The sequence below is a fragment of the Globicephala melas genome, chromosome X, assembly GCF_963455315.2.
Source record: "Globicephala melas chromosome X, mGloMel1.2, whole genome shotgun sequence".
NCBI classification, from domain to species: Eukaryota; Metazoa; Chordata; class Mammalia; order Artiodactyla; family Delphinidae; genus Globicephala; species Globicephala melas.
In genome coordinates this window covers 66,913,890-66,928,495 of record NC_083335.1, presented here as the reverse complement: position 1 = coordinate 66,928,495, position 14,606 = coordinate 66,913,890, and the positions used below count along the sequence as shown (strand labels likewise).

Here is a 14,606-nt window from a genome sequence, read left to right as displayed (position 1 = left end):
GTAGCTGAATAAAAAAGACTATATTTTGTTTATAAAGAATACAGTATTTTTAATCTTTAATAAAGAGTACTTTTAAAAGTACTCCAACATTTATAAAATCCTTAATCACTGTTTCTGCAACACCCAGGACTACTCTTGGTAGCCACAGTCACTTGGCATAGCTCTGTGCTTCAAGATCAATTCAGTCCAACCCAACAAAGATTGGGCTGGCCGAAAAGTTCGTTCACGTTTTTCCATAACATCTTATGGAAAAAACCAAAACGAACTTTTTGGCCAACCCTACTTATTGAGCAACTTAATATATACAAGGTCACATGAAACTCTGACACTTGTCTCAACTCCACTAAATGCTTTATTTCTATAGTGTTTCTCTTTTATTTCCATTCATCTCAATGCACATTAAAGCTCAGTCCACCCACCTGTGGAGTGAAGGTAAAGATAGTTTTCCGAATGTCATAGAGTTTTGAAGTTCCAAGGACTCCCATGTGTCTGTAGGGTCTTCCACTGAGTTTCATTCTGCTGTTGCATCCTGATATAGAATTGAGAAATGGTCAAGATATTTTTGCAAATCCTATCAGCAAACATTTTTGTAATAGTTTACACTTCCTCATTGAACAAACTAAGCTCTGTGTCTCAAAATTAGTGTACATGTCATATACAGGGCCATACTAAGCACTGTGGGGCTTTCCAAGAGAAAGACTAGGCAGTTATCTCTGTTCTTAAAGAAATGTATGCTCTTATAAAGAAGCTAAATCATCTAGATGCATATAAAAATTAAGAGTTCTATGAATGATAGAATGTTATTATCTATATTCATAAGGAAATTCACTGAATTTCCTTAAAGCCCATGAAAAGTGCAAAAGCTATTCTGATTATCAAACTTATCAGGGTAAACTACGCCTCAACAAAGCTGAACAAAAACCTCATCAGTTTAGAGGAGCTTCAAGATGGCAGAAGAGTAAGACGCAGAGATCACCTTCGTCTCCACAAATACATCAGAAATACATCTACATGTGGAACAGCTCCTACAGAACACCTACTGAACGGTGGCAGAAGACCTCAGACCTCCCAAAAGGCAAGAAACTCCCCACGTACCCGAGTAGCGCAAAAGAAAAAACAGAGAAAAGAATAGGCACGGGACCCGCACCAGTGGGAGGGAGCTGTGAAGGAGAAAAGGTTTCCACACACTAGGAAGCCCCTTCGCGGGCGGAGACTGCGGGTGGTGGAGGGGAGGAGCTACAGAGCCACGGACGAGAGTGCAGAAACTGGGGTGTGGAGGGCAAAGTGGAGAGATTCCCGCACAGAGGATCGGTGCTGACCAGCACTCACCAGCCTGAGAAGTTTGTCTGCTCACCCACCGGGGTGGGCGGGGGCTGGGAGCTGAGGCTCCGATCCCAGGGAGAGGACTGGGGTTGGATGCGTAAACACAGCCTGAAGGGGTTAGTGCCCTACAGCTAGCCGGGAGGGAGTCCGGGAAAAAGTGTGGAGGTGCCGAAGAGACAAGAGACTTTTTCTTGCCTCTCTGTTTGCTGGTTAGCAAGGAGAGGGGATTAAGAGCGCCGCTTAAAGGAGCTCCAGAGACGGGCGCGAGCCGCGGCTATCAGCGTGGACCCCAGAGACAGGCATGAGACGTTAAGGTTGCTGCAGCCACCAAGAAGCCTGTGTGCAAGCACAGGTCACTATCCACACCTACCCTCCCAGAAGCCTGTGCAGTCCGCCACTGCCAGCGTCCCGTGATCCAGGGAAACTTCCCCAGGAGAACACACGGCGCGCCTCAGGCTATTGCAATGTCAATGCCGGCCTGTGCCGCCGCCGGGTAGCCCCGCAACGGTACCCCTCCCTCACCCCGTCCTGAGTGAGCCAGAGCCCCGAATCAGCTGCTCCTTAAACCCCAACCTGTCTGAGCAAAGAACAGAGGATCTCAGGCGACCTACATGCAGAGAGGCGGGTCCAAATCCAAAGCTGAACACTGGGAGCTGTGCGAACAAAGAAGAGAAAGGGAAATCTCTCCCAGCAGCCTCAGGAGTAGCGGATTAAAGCTCCACAATCAACTTGATGTACACTGCATCTGTGGAATACCTGAATAGACAACGAATCATCCCAAATTGAGGAGGTGGACTTTGGAAGCAAAGATATATATATATCTTTTTCCCTTTTTCTCTTTTTGTGAGTGTGTATGTGTATGCTTCTGTGTGTAATTTTGTCTTTACAACTTTACTTTTACCATTTGTCCTAGGGTTCTGTCTGTCCGTTTTTTATTACATTTAAAAAATTTTTTCTTAATAATTAGTTTTTATTTTAATAACTTTATTTTATCTTCTTTCTTTCTTTCTATTTTTTCTCCCTTTTATTCTCAGCCGTGTGGATGAAAGGCTCTTTGTGCTCCAGCCAGGCGACAGGGCTGTGCCTCTGAGGTGGGAGAGCCAAGTTCAGGACACTGGTCCACAAGAGACCTCCGAGCCCCACGTAAATATCAAACAGCGAAAATCTCCCAGAGATCTCCATCTCAACGCCAACACCCAGCTTCACTCAACGACCAGCAAGCTACAGTGCTGGACACCCTATGCCAAACAACTAGCAAGACAGGAACACAACCCCATCCATTAGCAGAGAGGCTGCCTAAAATCATAATAAGGCCACAGACACCCCAAAACACACCACCAGACGTGGACCTGCCCACCAGAAAGACAAGATCTAGCCTCATCCACCAGAACACAGGCACTAGTCCCCTCCACGAGGAAGCCTATACAATCCACTGAACCAATTTAGCCACTGGGGACAGACACCAAAAGCAACGGGAAATACGAACCTGCAGCCTGCGAAAAGGAGACCACAAACACAGTAAGTTAAGCAAATTAAGAAGACAGAAAAACACACAGCAGATGAAGGAGCAAGGCAAAAACCCACCAGACATAACAAATGAGGAGGAAACAGGCAGTCTACCTGAAAAAGAATTCAGAATAATGATAGTAAAGATGATCCAAAATCTTGGAAATAGAATAAATACAAGAAACATTTAACAAGGACCTATAAGAACTAAAGAGCAAACAAACAGTGATGAACAACACAATAAATGAAATTAAAAATTCTCTTGAAGGGATCAACATCAGAATAACTGACGCAGAAGAACAGATAAGTGACCTGGAAGATAAAATAGTGGAAATAACAACTGCAGAGCAAAATAAAGGAAAAAGAATGAAAAGAATTGAGGACAGTCTCAGAGACCTCTTGAACAACATTAAATGCACCAACATTCGAATTATAGGGTCCCAGAAGAAGAACAGAAAAAGAAAGGGGCTGAGAAAATATTTGAAGAGATTATAGTTCAAAATTTCCCTAATATGGCAAATGAAACAGTTAATCAAGTCCAGGAAGCATAGAGAGTCCCATACAGGATAAACCCAAAGAGAAACACGCCAAGACACATATTAATCAAAGTATCAAAAATTAAATACAAAGAAAAAATATTAAAAGCAGCAAGGGAAAAACAACAAATAACACACAAGGGAACCCCCATGAGGTTAACAGCTGATCTTTCAGGAGAAACTCTGCAAGCCAGAAGGGACTAGCAGGACATATTGAAAGTGATGAAGGAGAAAAAACTACAACCAAGATTACTCTACGCAGCAAGGATCTCATTCAGATTTGAGGGAGAAATTAAAAGCTTTACAGAGAGGCAAAAGCTAAGAGAATTCAGCACCACCAAACCAGCTTTACAACAAATGCTAAAGGAACTTCTCTAAGCAGGAAGCACAAGAGAAGGAAAAGACCTACAATAACAAACCCAAAACAATTAAGAAAATGGGAACAGGAACTTACATATCGATAATTACCTTAAATGTAAATGGTTTAAATGCTCCAACCAAAAGACACACACTGGCTGAATGGATACAAAAACAAGACCAGTATATATGCTGTGTACAAGAGACTCACTTCAGACGTAGGGAAACATACAGAGTGAAAGTAAGGGGACAGAAAAAGATATTCCATGCAAATGCAAATCAAAAGAAAGCTGGAGTAGAAATTCTCTTATCAGACAAAATAGACTTAAAAAAAAAGACTATTACAAGCGACAAAGAAGGACACTACATAATGATCAAGGGATCGATCCAAGAAGAAGACATAACAATTGTAAATATTTATGCACCCAACACAGGAGCACCTCAATACATAAGGCAAATACTAACAGCCATAAAAGGGGAAATCGACAGTAACACATTAATAGTAGGGGACTTTAACATCCCCACTTTCACCAACAGACATATCATTCAAAATGAAAATAAATAAGGAAACACAAGCTTTAAATGATACATTAAACAAGATGCACTTAATTGATATTTATAGGACATTCCATCCAAAAACAATAGAATACACATTCTTCTCAAGTGCTCATGGAACATTCTCCAGGATAGATCATATCTTGGGTCACAAATCAAGCCTTGGTAAATTTAAGAAAACAGAAATTGTATCAAGTATCTTTTCTGAACACAACGCTATGAGACTAGATATCAATTACAGGAAAAGATCTGTAAAGAATACAAACACACGGAGGCTAAACAACACACTACTTAATAACGAAGTGATCACTGAAGAAATCAAAGAGGAAATCAAAAAATACCTAGAAACAAATGACAATGGAGACAGGATGACCCAAAACCTATGGGATGCAGCAAAAGCAGTTCTAAGAGGGAAGTTTATAGCAATACAATCCTATCTTAAGAAACAAGAAACATCTCAAATAAAAAACCTAACCTTACACCTAAAGCAATTAGAGAAAGAACAAAAAAAACCCCAAAGTTAGCAGAAGGAAAGAAATCATAAAGATCAGATCGGAAATAAATGAAAAGGAAATGAAGGAAACGGTAGCAAAGATTAATAAAACTACAAGCTAGTTCTTTGACACGAAAAACAAAATTGATAAACCATTAGCCACACTCATCAAGAAAAAAACGGGAGAAGCCTCAAATCAATAGAATTAGAAATGCAAAAGGAGAAGTAACAACTGACACTGCAGAAATACAAAGGATAATGAGAGATTACTACAAGCAACTCTATGCCAATAAAATGGACAACCTGGAAGAAATGGACAAATTCTTAGAAATGCACAACCTTCCAAGACTGAACCAGGAAGAAATAGAAAATATGAACAGTCCAATCATAAGCAGTGAAATTGAAACTGTGATTAAAAATCTTCCAACAAACAAAAGCCCAGGACCAGATAGCTTCACAGGCAAATTCTATCAAACATTTAGAGAAGAGCTAATACCTATCCTTCTCAAACTCTTCCAAAATATAGCAGAGGGAGGAACACTCCCAAACACATTCTACGAGGCCACCATCACACTGATACCAAAACCAGACAAAGATGTCACAAAGAAAGAAATCTACAGGCCAATGTTACTGATGAACATAGATGCAAAAATCCTCAACAAATTACTAGCAAACAGAATCCAACAGCACATTAAAACGATTATATACCATGATCAAGGTGGGTTTATCCCAGGAATGCAACGATTCTTCAATATTCGCAAATCAATCAATGTGATACATCATATTAACAAACTGAAGGAGAAAAACCATATGATCATCTCAATAGATGCAGAAAAAGCTTTCGACAAAATTTAACACCCATTTATGATAAAAACCCTCCAGAGAGTAGGCATAGAGGGAACTTCCCTCAACATAATAAAGGCCATATGTGACAAACCCACAGCCAAGATCGTCCTCAGTGGTGAGAAACTAAAAGCATTTCCACTAAGATCAGGAACAAGACAAAGATGCCCACTGTCACCACTCTTATGCAACAGAGTGTTTGAAGTCCTCGCCATGGCAATCAGAGAAGAAAAAAAATGAAAGGAAACCAAATTGGAAAAGGAGACGTAAAGCTGTCACTGTTTGCAGATGACATGATACTATACACAGAGAATCCTAAAGATGCTACCAGAAAACTACTAGAGCTAATCAATGTATTTGGTAAAGTAGCAGGATACAAAATTAATGCACAGAAATCTCTGGCATTCCTATACACTAATGATTAAAAATCTGAAAGTGAAATTAAGGAAACACTCCCATTTACCACTGCAACTAAGAGAATAAAATACCTAGGAATAAACGTACCTAAGGAGACAAAAGACCTGTATGCAGAAAATTATAAAACACTATGAAAGAAAGTAAAGATGATACAAATAGATGGAGAGATATACCATGTTCTTGGACTGGAAGAATCAACATTGTGAAAATGACTATACTATCCAAAGTAATCTACAGATTCAATGCAATCCCTATTAAACTACCACTGGCATTTTTCATAGAAGTAGAACAAAAAATTTCACAATTTGTATGGAAACACAAAAGACCCCGAATAGCCAAAGCAATCTTGAGAACGAAAAACGGAGCTGGAGGAATCAGGCTCCCTGACTTCAGACTATACTACAAAGCTACAGTAATCAAGACAGTATGGTACTGGCACAAAAACAGAAATATAGATCAATGGAACAGGATAGAAAGCCTAGAGATAAACCCATGCATATATGATTACCTTATTTTTTGATAAAGGAGGCCAGAATACACAATGGAGAAAGGACAGTCTCTCCAATAAGTGGTGCTGGGAAACCTTGACAGCTACATGTAAAAGAATGAAATTAGAACACTCCCTAACACCATACACAAAGATAAACTCAAAATGGATTAAAGACCTAAATGGAAGGCCAGAGAGTATCAAACTCTTAGAGGAAAACATAGGCAGAACACTCTATGACATAAATCACAGCAAGATCCTTTTTGACCCAGCTCCTAGAGAAATGGAAATAAAAACAAAAATAAACAAATGGAACCTAATCAAACTTCAAAGCTTTTGCACAGCAAAGGAAACCATAAACAAGACCAATAGACAACCCTCAGAATGGGAGAAAATATTTGCAAAGGAAGCAACTGATAAAGGATTAATCTCCAAAATTTACAAGAAGCTCATGCAGCTCAATTAGAAAAAAACAAACAACCCAATCCAAAAATGGGCAGAAGACCTAAATAGACATTTCTCCAAAGAAGATATACAGATTGCCAACAAACATATGAAAGGATGCTGAACATCATTAATCATTAAAGAAATGCAAATCAAAACTACAATGAGATATCATCTCACACCGGTGAGAATGGCCATCATCAAAAAATCTACAAACAATAAATGCTGGAGACGGTGTGGAGAAAAGGGAAGCCTCTTGCACTGTTGGTGGGAATGTAAATTGATATAGCCACTATGGAGAACAGTATGGAGGTTCCTTAAAAAACTAAAAATAGAACTACCATATGACCCAGGTATCCCAGTACTGGGCATATACCCTGAGAAAACCATAATTCAAAAAGAGTCATGTACCAAAATGTTCATTGCAGCTCTATTACAATAGCCAGGATATGGAAGCAACCAAAGTGAACATCGACAGATGAATGGATAAAGAATATGTGGCACATATATACAATGGAATATTACTCAGCCATAAAAAGAAACGAAACTGAGTTATCTGTAGTGAGCTGGATGGACGTAGAGTCTGTCATACAGAGTGAAGTAAGTCAGAAAGAAAAACAAATACCGTATGCTCACACATATATATGGAGTCTAAGAAAAAAAAATGTTCCTGAAGAACCCAGGGGCAAGACGGGAATAAAGACACAGACCTACTAGAGAATGGACTTGAGGATATGGGGAGGGGGAAGGGTAAGCTGTGACAAAGTGAGAGAGTGGCACACACATATATACACTACCAAACGTAAAATAGATAGCTAGTGGGAAGCAGCCGCATAGCACAGGGAGATCAGCTCGGTGCTTTGTAAGCACCTAGAGGGGTGGGAATGGGAGGGTGGGAGGGAGGGAGATGCCAGAGGGAAGAGATATGGGAACATATGTATATGTATAACTGATTCACTTTGTTATACAGCAGAAACTAACACACCATTGTAAAGCAATGATACTCTAATAAAGATGTTAAAAAAAAAAGTCCTCAGTTTAAAGATGGCATACTAAACTGGAAAAAGTGAAAAAAGAGTGCATCTTGATCTCCTTCAATAGCATAGTACTTACAGATTTTATTCAATGGGAAAACACATTTTATCCAATAAGTCAAGATATGTTAACATTCTTATGTCTGACAGGAAATTTTGTGGAAGGTTACAGTAAAATTTGCTTTGTAGGGCAGCTATTTTGAAAACTGTGAAGAGGTGGGAGACTTGAACTATCAGACAGCCACAAAAGTAAGGTACAGTTCTGATGAAAATTTAAATAGAATATATACATCATGTGTCTCACTATCGTCTATGTGTGTATATACGTATGTATGTGTATACATACACGTGTGCACATTCACACACATCCACCTTATTTCTCTGAGTAAAAGATGTCTTCTTTTTACAGTTTAGCATTCTGAAATTAGAATATACCTGTCAATTGATGTCTGTGCTAAATATAGTTGAATTTCTTTTTGTCTTTCAAAAGGCAATTATTACATATTACAATGCCTCTTACAATGAGGAAGTATTTCATTTATTCAGACACATGTTTTCCTTTTATAACATAGGATAACACTATACACATTGTTCCCAAACTCTTTTTCCCCAAAATCTATATTAAATATCCTTTCATGTCAGTACTGACAGAATTAGTACTACTGTTTTGGGGGTGCTGGGACACACTTTTCTTGGGGATTTCATTTTTGCCCCTTCTTTATCCTATGTATGATACTTATCATATACGCCACATTTTTAGTGTTGCTTCAGTCTTAGGGACAGAACCAGAGAGCTGTCAGTGTCTTTTTCTATATTCCAGTGTCCACTCTGTAAAACACACACTTTACCTGAGACTGATATTATAAGCAGTATCCATTGTTCCCTCCATTTTGTTTCTTTTTTATTATGGTAAAATATACATAAAATTTATCATTTTAACCAGTTTAAATTGTTCAGTGGCATTAAGCACATTTGTAATGTTGTACTACTATTACTCCCACCCATCTTCAGAAAACTTTCATCTTCCAAAACTGAAACTGTACCCATTAAACAATAACTCCGCATGCTCCCCTCCTCCCAATCCCTGGCAATCACCATTCTTTCTGTCCCAATGAATTTGCTTACTCTAGGTACCTAATATATGTAGAGTCATACAATATTTATCCTTTTGTGACTGGCTTATTCCACTTAGCATAAAGTCTCAAGGTTCATACATTTTATAGTATGTGTCAGAATTTTACTCTTTTTTTAGGCTAAATAATACTCCATTGTATGTATATACCACATTTTGTTTATCTTTTCATCCATCAATGGATGCTAGGTTCTTTTTTTAAAAATTGCTTATAGTATAATATATATAAAGTACATGAATCTTAAATGTAAAATTTGATGAATTTTTACATAGCAAACACATAACCTAAATCAAAATATGGAACATTATCAGCACTGCAGAAGCCTCCATTGTGCCCCTTCCCAGGTATTAACTTCCCACAGGCCCCAAAGTTAACCACCATTCAAACTTCCACCATCATAAGTAAGTATGATTTGTCCATTTTTGAGCTTTATATTAATAGAATCATACAGTATCTACTTTTTGTATCTGGTTTCTTTCACTCAACATTATATCTATGAGATTCATCCATATTATTGTACATAGAATTAGTTCATTCATTTTCGTTGCTGTATAATATTCCACTGTACGAATGTATAATTATTTATCCATCCACTTGTTGACAGACATTTGAATTTTTCCTCCAATTTTTTGTTATTATAAATAAAGCTCTTATTAACATTCTTGTTGTTTGGGAGGTCCCAAAAATCACCTCCAGGTTTGGTGATTCGCTAGGATTCATAGGACTCAACATAGAGCTATACTAATGGCTAAGGTTTATTACAGCAAAAGGATACAAAGCAAAATCAGCAAAGAAAAATGGTGCATGGTGCAAAGTCCAGAGGAAACCAGGCACAAGCTTCCAAGACTCCTCTTCCCAGTGGAGTTGCACAGCACATGCTTAATTCCTCCAGCATCAAATTGTGACAATATGTATGAAATGTCTACCAAGGAAGCTCATTAGAGACTCAGTGCCCAATGTTTGTTTTTATTAGGGGCTGGTCACATAGGCACCCTCTGCCTAGCATGCACCAAAACCCCAGACTCTCAGAAGAAAAGCAGGTGTTCAGCATAAGCCATACTGTTTGCACAGTTTAGACACAGTAAACCACCCTTATCATTCAGAGGATGGTGAAACCCTCTCAAAATCCAAGTCCCCAGATGCCAGCCAAGGGCCAATCTTGCAAGCAGGCCTTTCTAAGGATACATTCTCAGGCCTGCCATGTGAACTCTTTGTACAGACCACCCCCTTGGCTCTTGGCCGAAGTGCCTTTGTCAGTAGGACCCTACACAGTAGAGTGAGACCAACCTGCAGTATTGTCCTCAGTTATGTCCTCAGGGGTCTTAGATTGAGCCAGATAAAAGAAATCCATTATCATAAACATGTATCTTCAAAAACCAGGTGGCTTCCTCCTTAAGTTTCCATAATTAACCCTTTACTTTTTAACCTGGCTTGAGGCATCAATCCAGGCACAGCACAGGCCTGTTCAGTAAACTGAAGCTGATCTGAATGCTTTCCAGGGCTGAGGCAGTGTCATGATAGTCAAGGCTCACTGACAAGTACAATTCCAGAGGGCATATGCAGTACCGTTGGATAAAAAAAAAAAAGTTTACAATTGTTAGGGCATCCCAAGCAGGACATACATTAATTAGGCAGTTTAGGCTAACAGAACCCCTAATGTGGCTAATCTCCCACTGTGAGGCCTCCCACCCTAGGGTTTCCAATCCAATCCAAAAAATTCAGTTCAGAACTTGGTTTCAAAGGGAGTGTTTCCTGAAGGCAGCTGGATCCAAACAATTTTGTTTGTTCATAGCACCAGTTCATCTGCCTTGCAAGCGTAGACGACATGTGGAGGTGCTGAGGCCACCACCTGCTGTCTCAGAGTCAGCTCTGTCAGATCTGACCTTAGGCTCAGCAGTCAGTTTGAATTCAAAGCACTCTCAGCACCAGGGAAGACAACACGTGCTTTTATTAGGGAGGAGGGGAAAGCTTCCAGGAGCAGTCCTAAAAATCAAAGATCATTAATGCCCTCACCCTTCACTCATGCCTCCCCAGGTGTTTTGTTTTTTTCTCCAGTGTTACAAAATCTGTGCGTCCCATTTAGCTGTTATAGTTGTACAATCATCCTCTCCTCTCATCCAGACCTTTTGCCTAGAAGAGTTGTATGTAAGAAGTTTAAAAGCATTTTCAGAGGCAAACACTTTTATACAACTTATTCAGAAAGACATATCATGTCCAGGAATTGGTCAAGATGAAATCCTGAATTTTCAAATATTTAAAAAATGGGTTTACATACTTCCCACTCCTTTCATCCTGATCATTTACCAGTGAGCAGCCTAGAAAAGATCACTCTCTTTATGGGGACAGCTACCTTTAATAAGCACACTGCCTTACTAAGGTTTATGTATCAGGAGGAAGGGCAAGTAAGTAGAGTCAGGCTATCAGTCTATTTTAAGCTGCAACTAATCTAGAAAGTCAAACACAATCATCAACAGCAGTGACACAGCCTCAGAAAGGATCAAGAGTTTGATCTGTCAGGAGTGGGGGAGGGGGTCACATTCCTCATGCTAGGCCCTCCTCCAATTTGCAGCTTTTGCAGAAATCACATTAGTAATGCAATCAGCTTTTGTATCAGAAATATACAGCCAATGAGAGGATCAATTTCAGATGGTCCCATCAGAGAACAAGACTTTTCCTGTGGGCATCTGCAACTCAACTGACCCAAATGGTCCAGCCAGCACCAGGGATGGTTTCACAGTTTAGGATCACAAGAGGGGTGATCCAAATCTGCAATAATCCAAGTCTGAGTTCATTTAAAGTTTATGTAGTTCATTTAGAGTTCATTTAGCCTGTGCCTCCTTTCAGTTCAGCACATCTGGTGCTGATGTGCGAACAGTCTATAGCAGACCTTATCAGGTTTCAGCTGAGAGTCAGGTTCAGGCAATCAGAATCTGTGAATTTAGGATGCCAGAAAAGCTAGTGGCTTTTCTTAGGGAGCATCAACGCTGAGATGGTGCAGGGCTGGTCAACCGTGGTCTAGGTCCAAGTCCAAATGACAAGTAAGACTTTGCTAAGCTCTTCTTATTGTGTCTTACAGTCCAAACTAACCCAGTCAAAAATACACACATCAGGATGAAAAAATCATCAGCTTCTTAAGAGTCAGACGTTTGGTTTCACGAAAGCTCATTAGCAACTAAAAACTGCTTTTTAAACTCAAAAAGTGTATTTTCACCTGAAGACTGCCTCTCTTTTCATGTTGTCTTTTCCTTTTTCCAGAAGTTCCAATAGTTAAAAAATGATAACAAAAATCATTAGTTATGGAGACTAGTTTTATTTCCAATACTCAAAGAGTTTGGATTCCAATCTGCCCACTGGCAGCAAAAAGCAAGGTAATTGTATCCTAGTGATGCTCTTTTTTCTTTTTTGCAACTTTTCCTGATCAAGATGATCCCTCTAGCTTTATGAGACTACAAGAATATAACATTTTACATCAATGTTTATCATACATCCAGATGCAAGAGCCACAAAATACAAAGCCATTTTTAAAAGTTCCTCCTTTTCCCCTAATCGAAAGTTTACTCAAACCTTGAGCAGGAAATCCAGCATTTACAAGCTTAATGTTATAGTTGCAGGGAGATCCCAGCTGTAATGTGGGAGTGGGGCTAGAGGGCTATGGCAGCAGTGGTTAGTGTTTTTCTCCCTCTGATTTTTTTTAAATAAAACTTTGCTCTAGCACTGGAAAGTGATTTAACCTTTTTATCCCCTCCCACTTGAACAAAAGGCACACAAACTTTTCAACATTTTGGCCCATTCAAAGTTCACCTCTGGGAATGTTTGGACCCTTTCTCCTCCAGCCTGGAGGAGAAAAGAAAAACCAAAGGCATCACCCAGGCTGTACTTTTCCCCCCTCACTTTAGCCACTGTGGCCAAAAGTAGCCAGAGGATCCTTCGAGCCAACTCTCTTGGAGTTGGATCTAACATTTTCAAATTCCATAGGTAACTTTTACCTCTTACAACAGAGAGCAGCTCAGTTGCTTTTTCATACCATGGATAACTCCATAGACACCCAGGTACCACAGGTTTGTCATCCTCTACCATCCTTTTCTCAAACAATGCTTTTGCCATATTTAAGTGAGTTAAGGTCACTCTAGACAATCCCAACACTATCACCAGTGTGTTGGGAGTCCTGAAGACCATCCCAGGTTTGGTGATGAGGTGAATCATGGGAGGACTCATGGGACTCAGCAAATAGTCATACTTGTCACTAATATTTATTATAGCAAAAGGATGTAAAGCAAAATCAGTAAAGGAAAAAAAACATGCATGGGGCAAAGTCTAAAGGAAACCAGGAACAAGCTTCCAATATCCTGTCCCAGTAGGGTCACACAGCACGTGTTTAATTCTTCCAGCATCAAACTGTGACAACACGTGTGAAATGTTGCCTACCAGCAGTAGAGACTCAGTACTCAATATTTTTATTAAGTGCTGGTCACGTGAGCACCTTCTGCCTGGCCTGCACCAAAACTCTAGACTCTCAGAAGGAAATCAGGTATTCAGCACAAGCCATGTTGTTTGCTCAATTTAGACAGAGCAAACTGTCCTTATTAGTTAGGGGATGGTGGAAACCTTCCTGAAACCCAAGTCTTCAGATGCTAGCCAAGGGCCAACTTTGCAAGCAGGCCTTTCTAAGGAAAGCATTCTCTGACCTGTCATGTTAACTCTTTCCTGCACATTGTCCATGTCTTTCAGAGCATATATGTATGCATTTCTGTTGAGTATATACCTAGTAGTGGAAATAATAGGCCCAGGGGATGTGCATGTTCAGATTTTTAATAGCTGCCTGTTAAACTGACACCTTACCACCATAAAATGTTATTCATTATTTCTATTAATATTTTTGCCTTTAGTAACTTTGATATTAGCATAGTTACATCAGTTTCAGTTTGTTTACTATTTGCATGGCATATTGTTTTCCATCCTTTTATTTTCAACCTGTGTCCTTATATTTCAGGTGAGTCTCCTTTATGTAGTATGTTGTTGGATTTTGCTTTATTATGCAACTTGACAATCTGTCTTTTAATTGAAGCATTTAGCCCATTTATATTTAATAAAATTACTGAATATTTGGATTTAAAACTTACATATTACTACTTGATTTCCATTTGTCCCATTTATTCCTTTTTTTCTCTTTTCTTGCCTTGTTTTGGATTAATCAAGAATTTTATTGTAGCACTTCCCCTCCATCAGCTTTTAAGACATTCTTTTATTATTCTTTTAATGGTTACTCCAGAGAAGCTCTTCTCAACTGGATTCCACCAGAGATTACGTCTTAATTATCTAGATATTCATTGCATATATTAACTTATCTTCCTTGTATTTAAAATGGAACTAGTCTGCACCACCCTCAGGAGAACGGAAAAACCCCATTTTCTGTAGGGCTTAATTCTGTCATGAACTCCTACTTGACAAAAGTTACCTTCGAGATTAAAACATGCATCC

At 39.3% G+C, this 14,606-nt stretch overlaps 1 protein-coding gene across 7 annotated transcripts in view; it reads right to left on the bottom strand.

The window, feature by feature from the left end:
- PHKA1 (phosphorylase kinase regulatory subunit alpha 1) overlaps positions 1–14,606 on the bottom strand; it is a 131,140-nt gene that overhangs the window by 46,835 nt on the left and 69,699 nt on the right. For all 7 annotated transcript variants that reach the window (XM_060292559.1, XM_060292560.1, XM_060292562.1 and 4 more), the window contains one exon: positions 420–529. In XM_060292559.1, the coding sequence (XP_060148542.1) occupies positions 420–529 (110 nt within the window). The remainder of the gene's footprint in view (positions 1–419; positions 530–14,606) is intronic.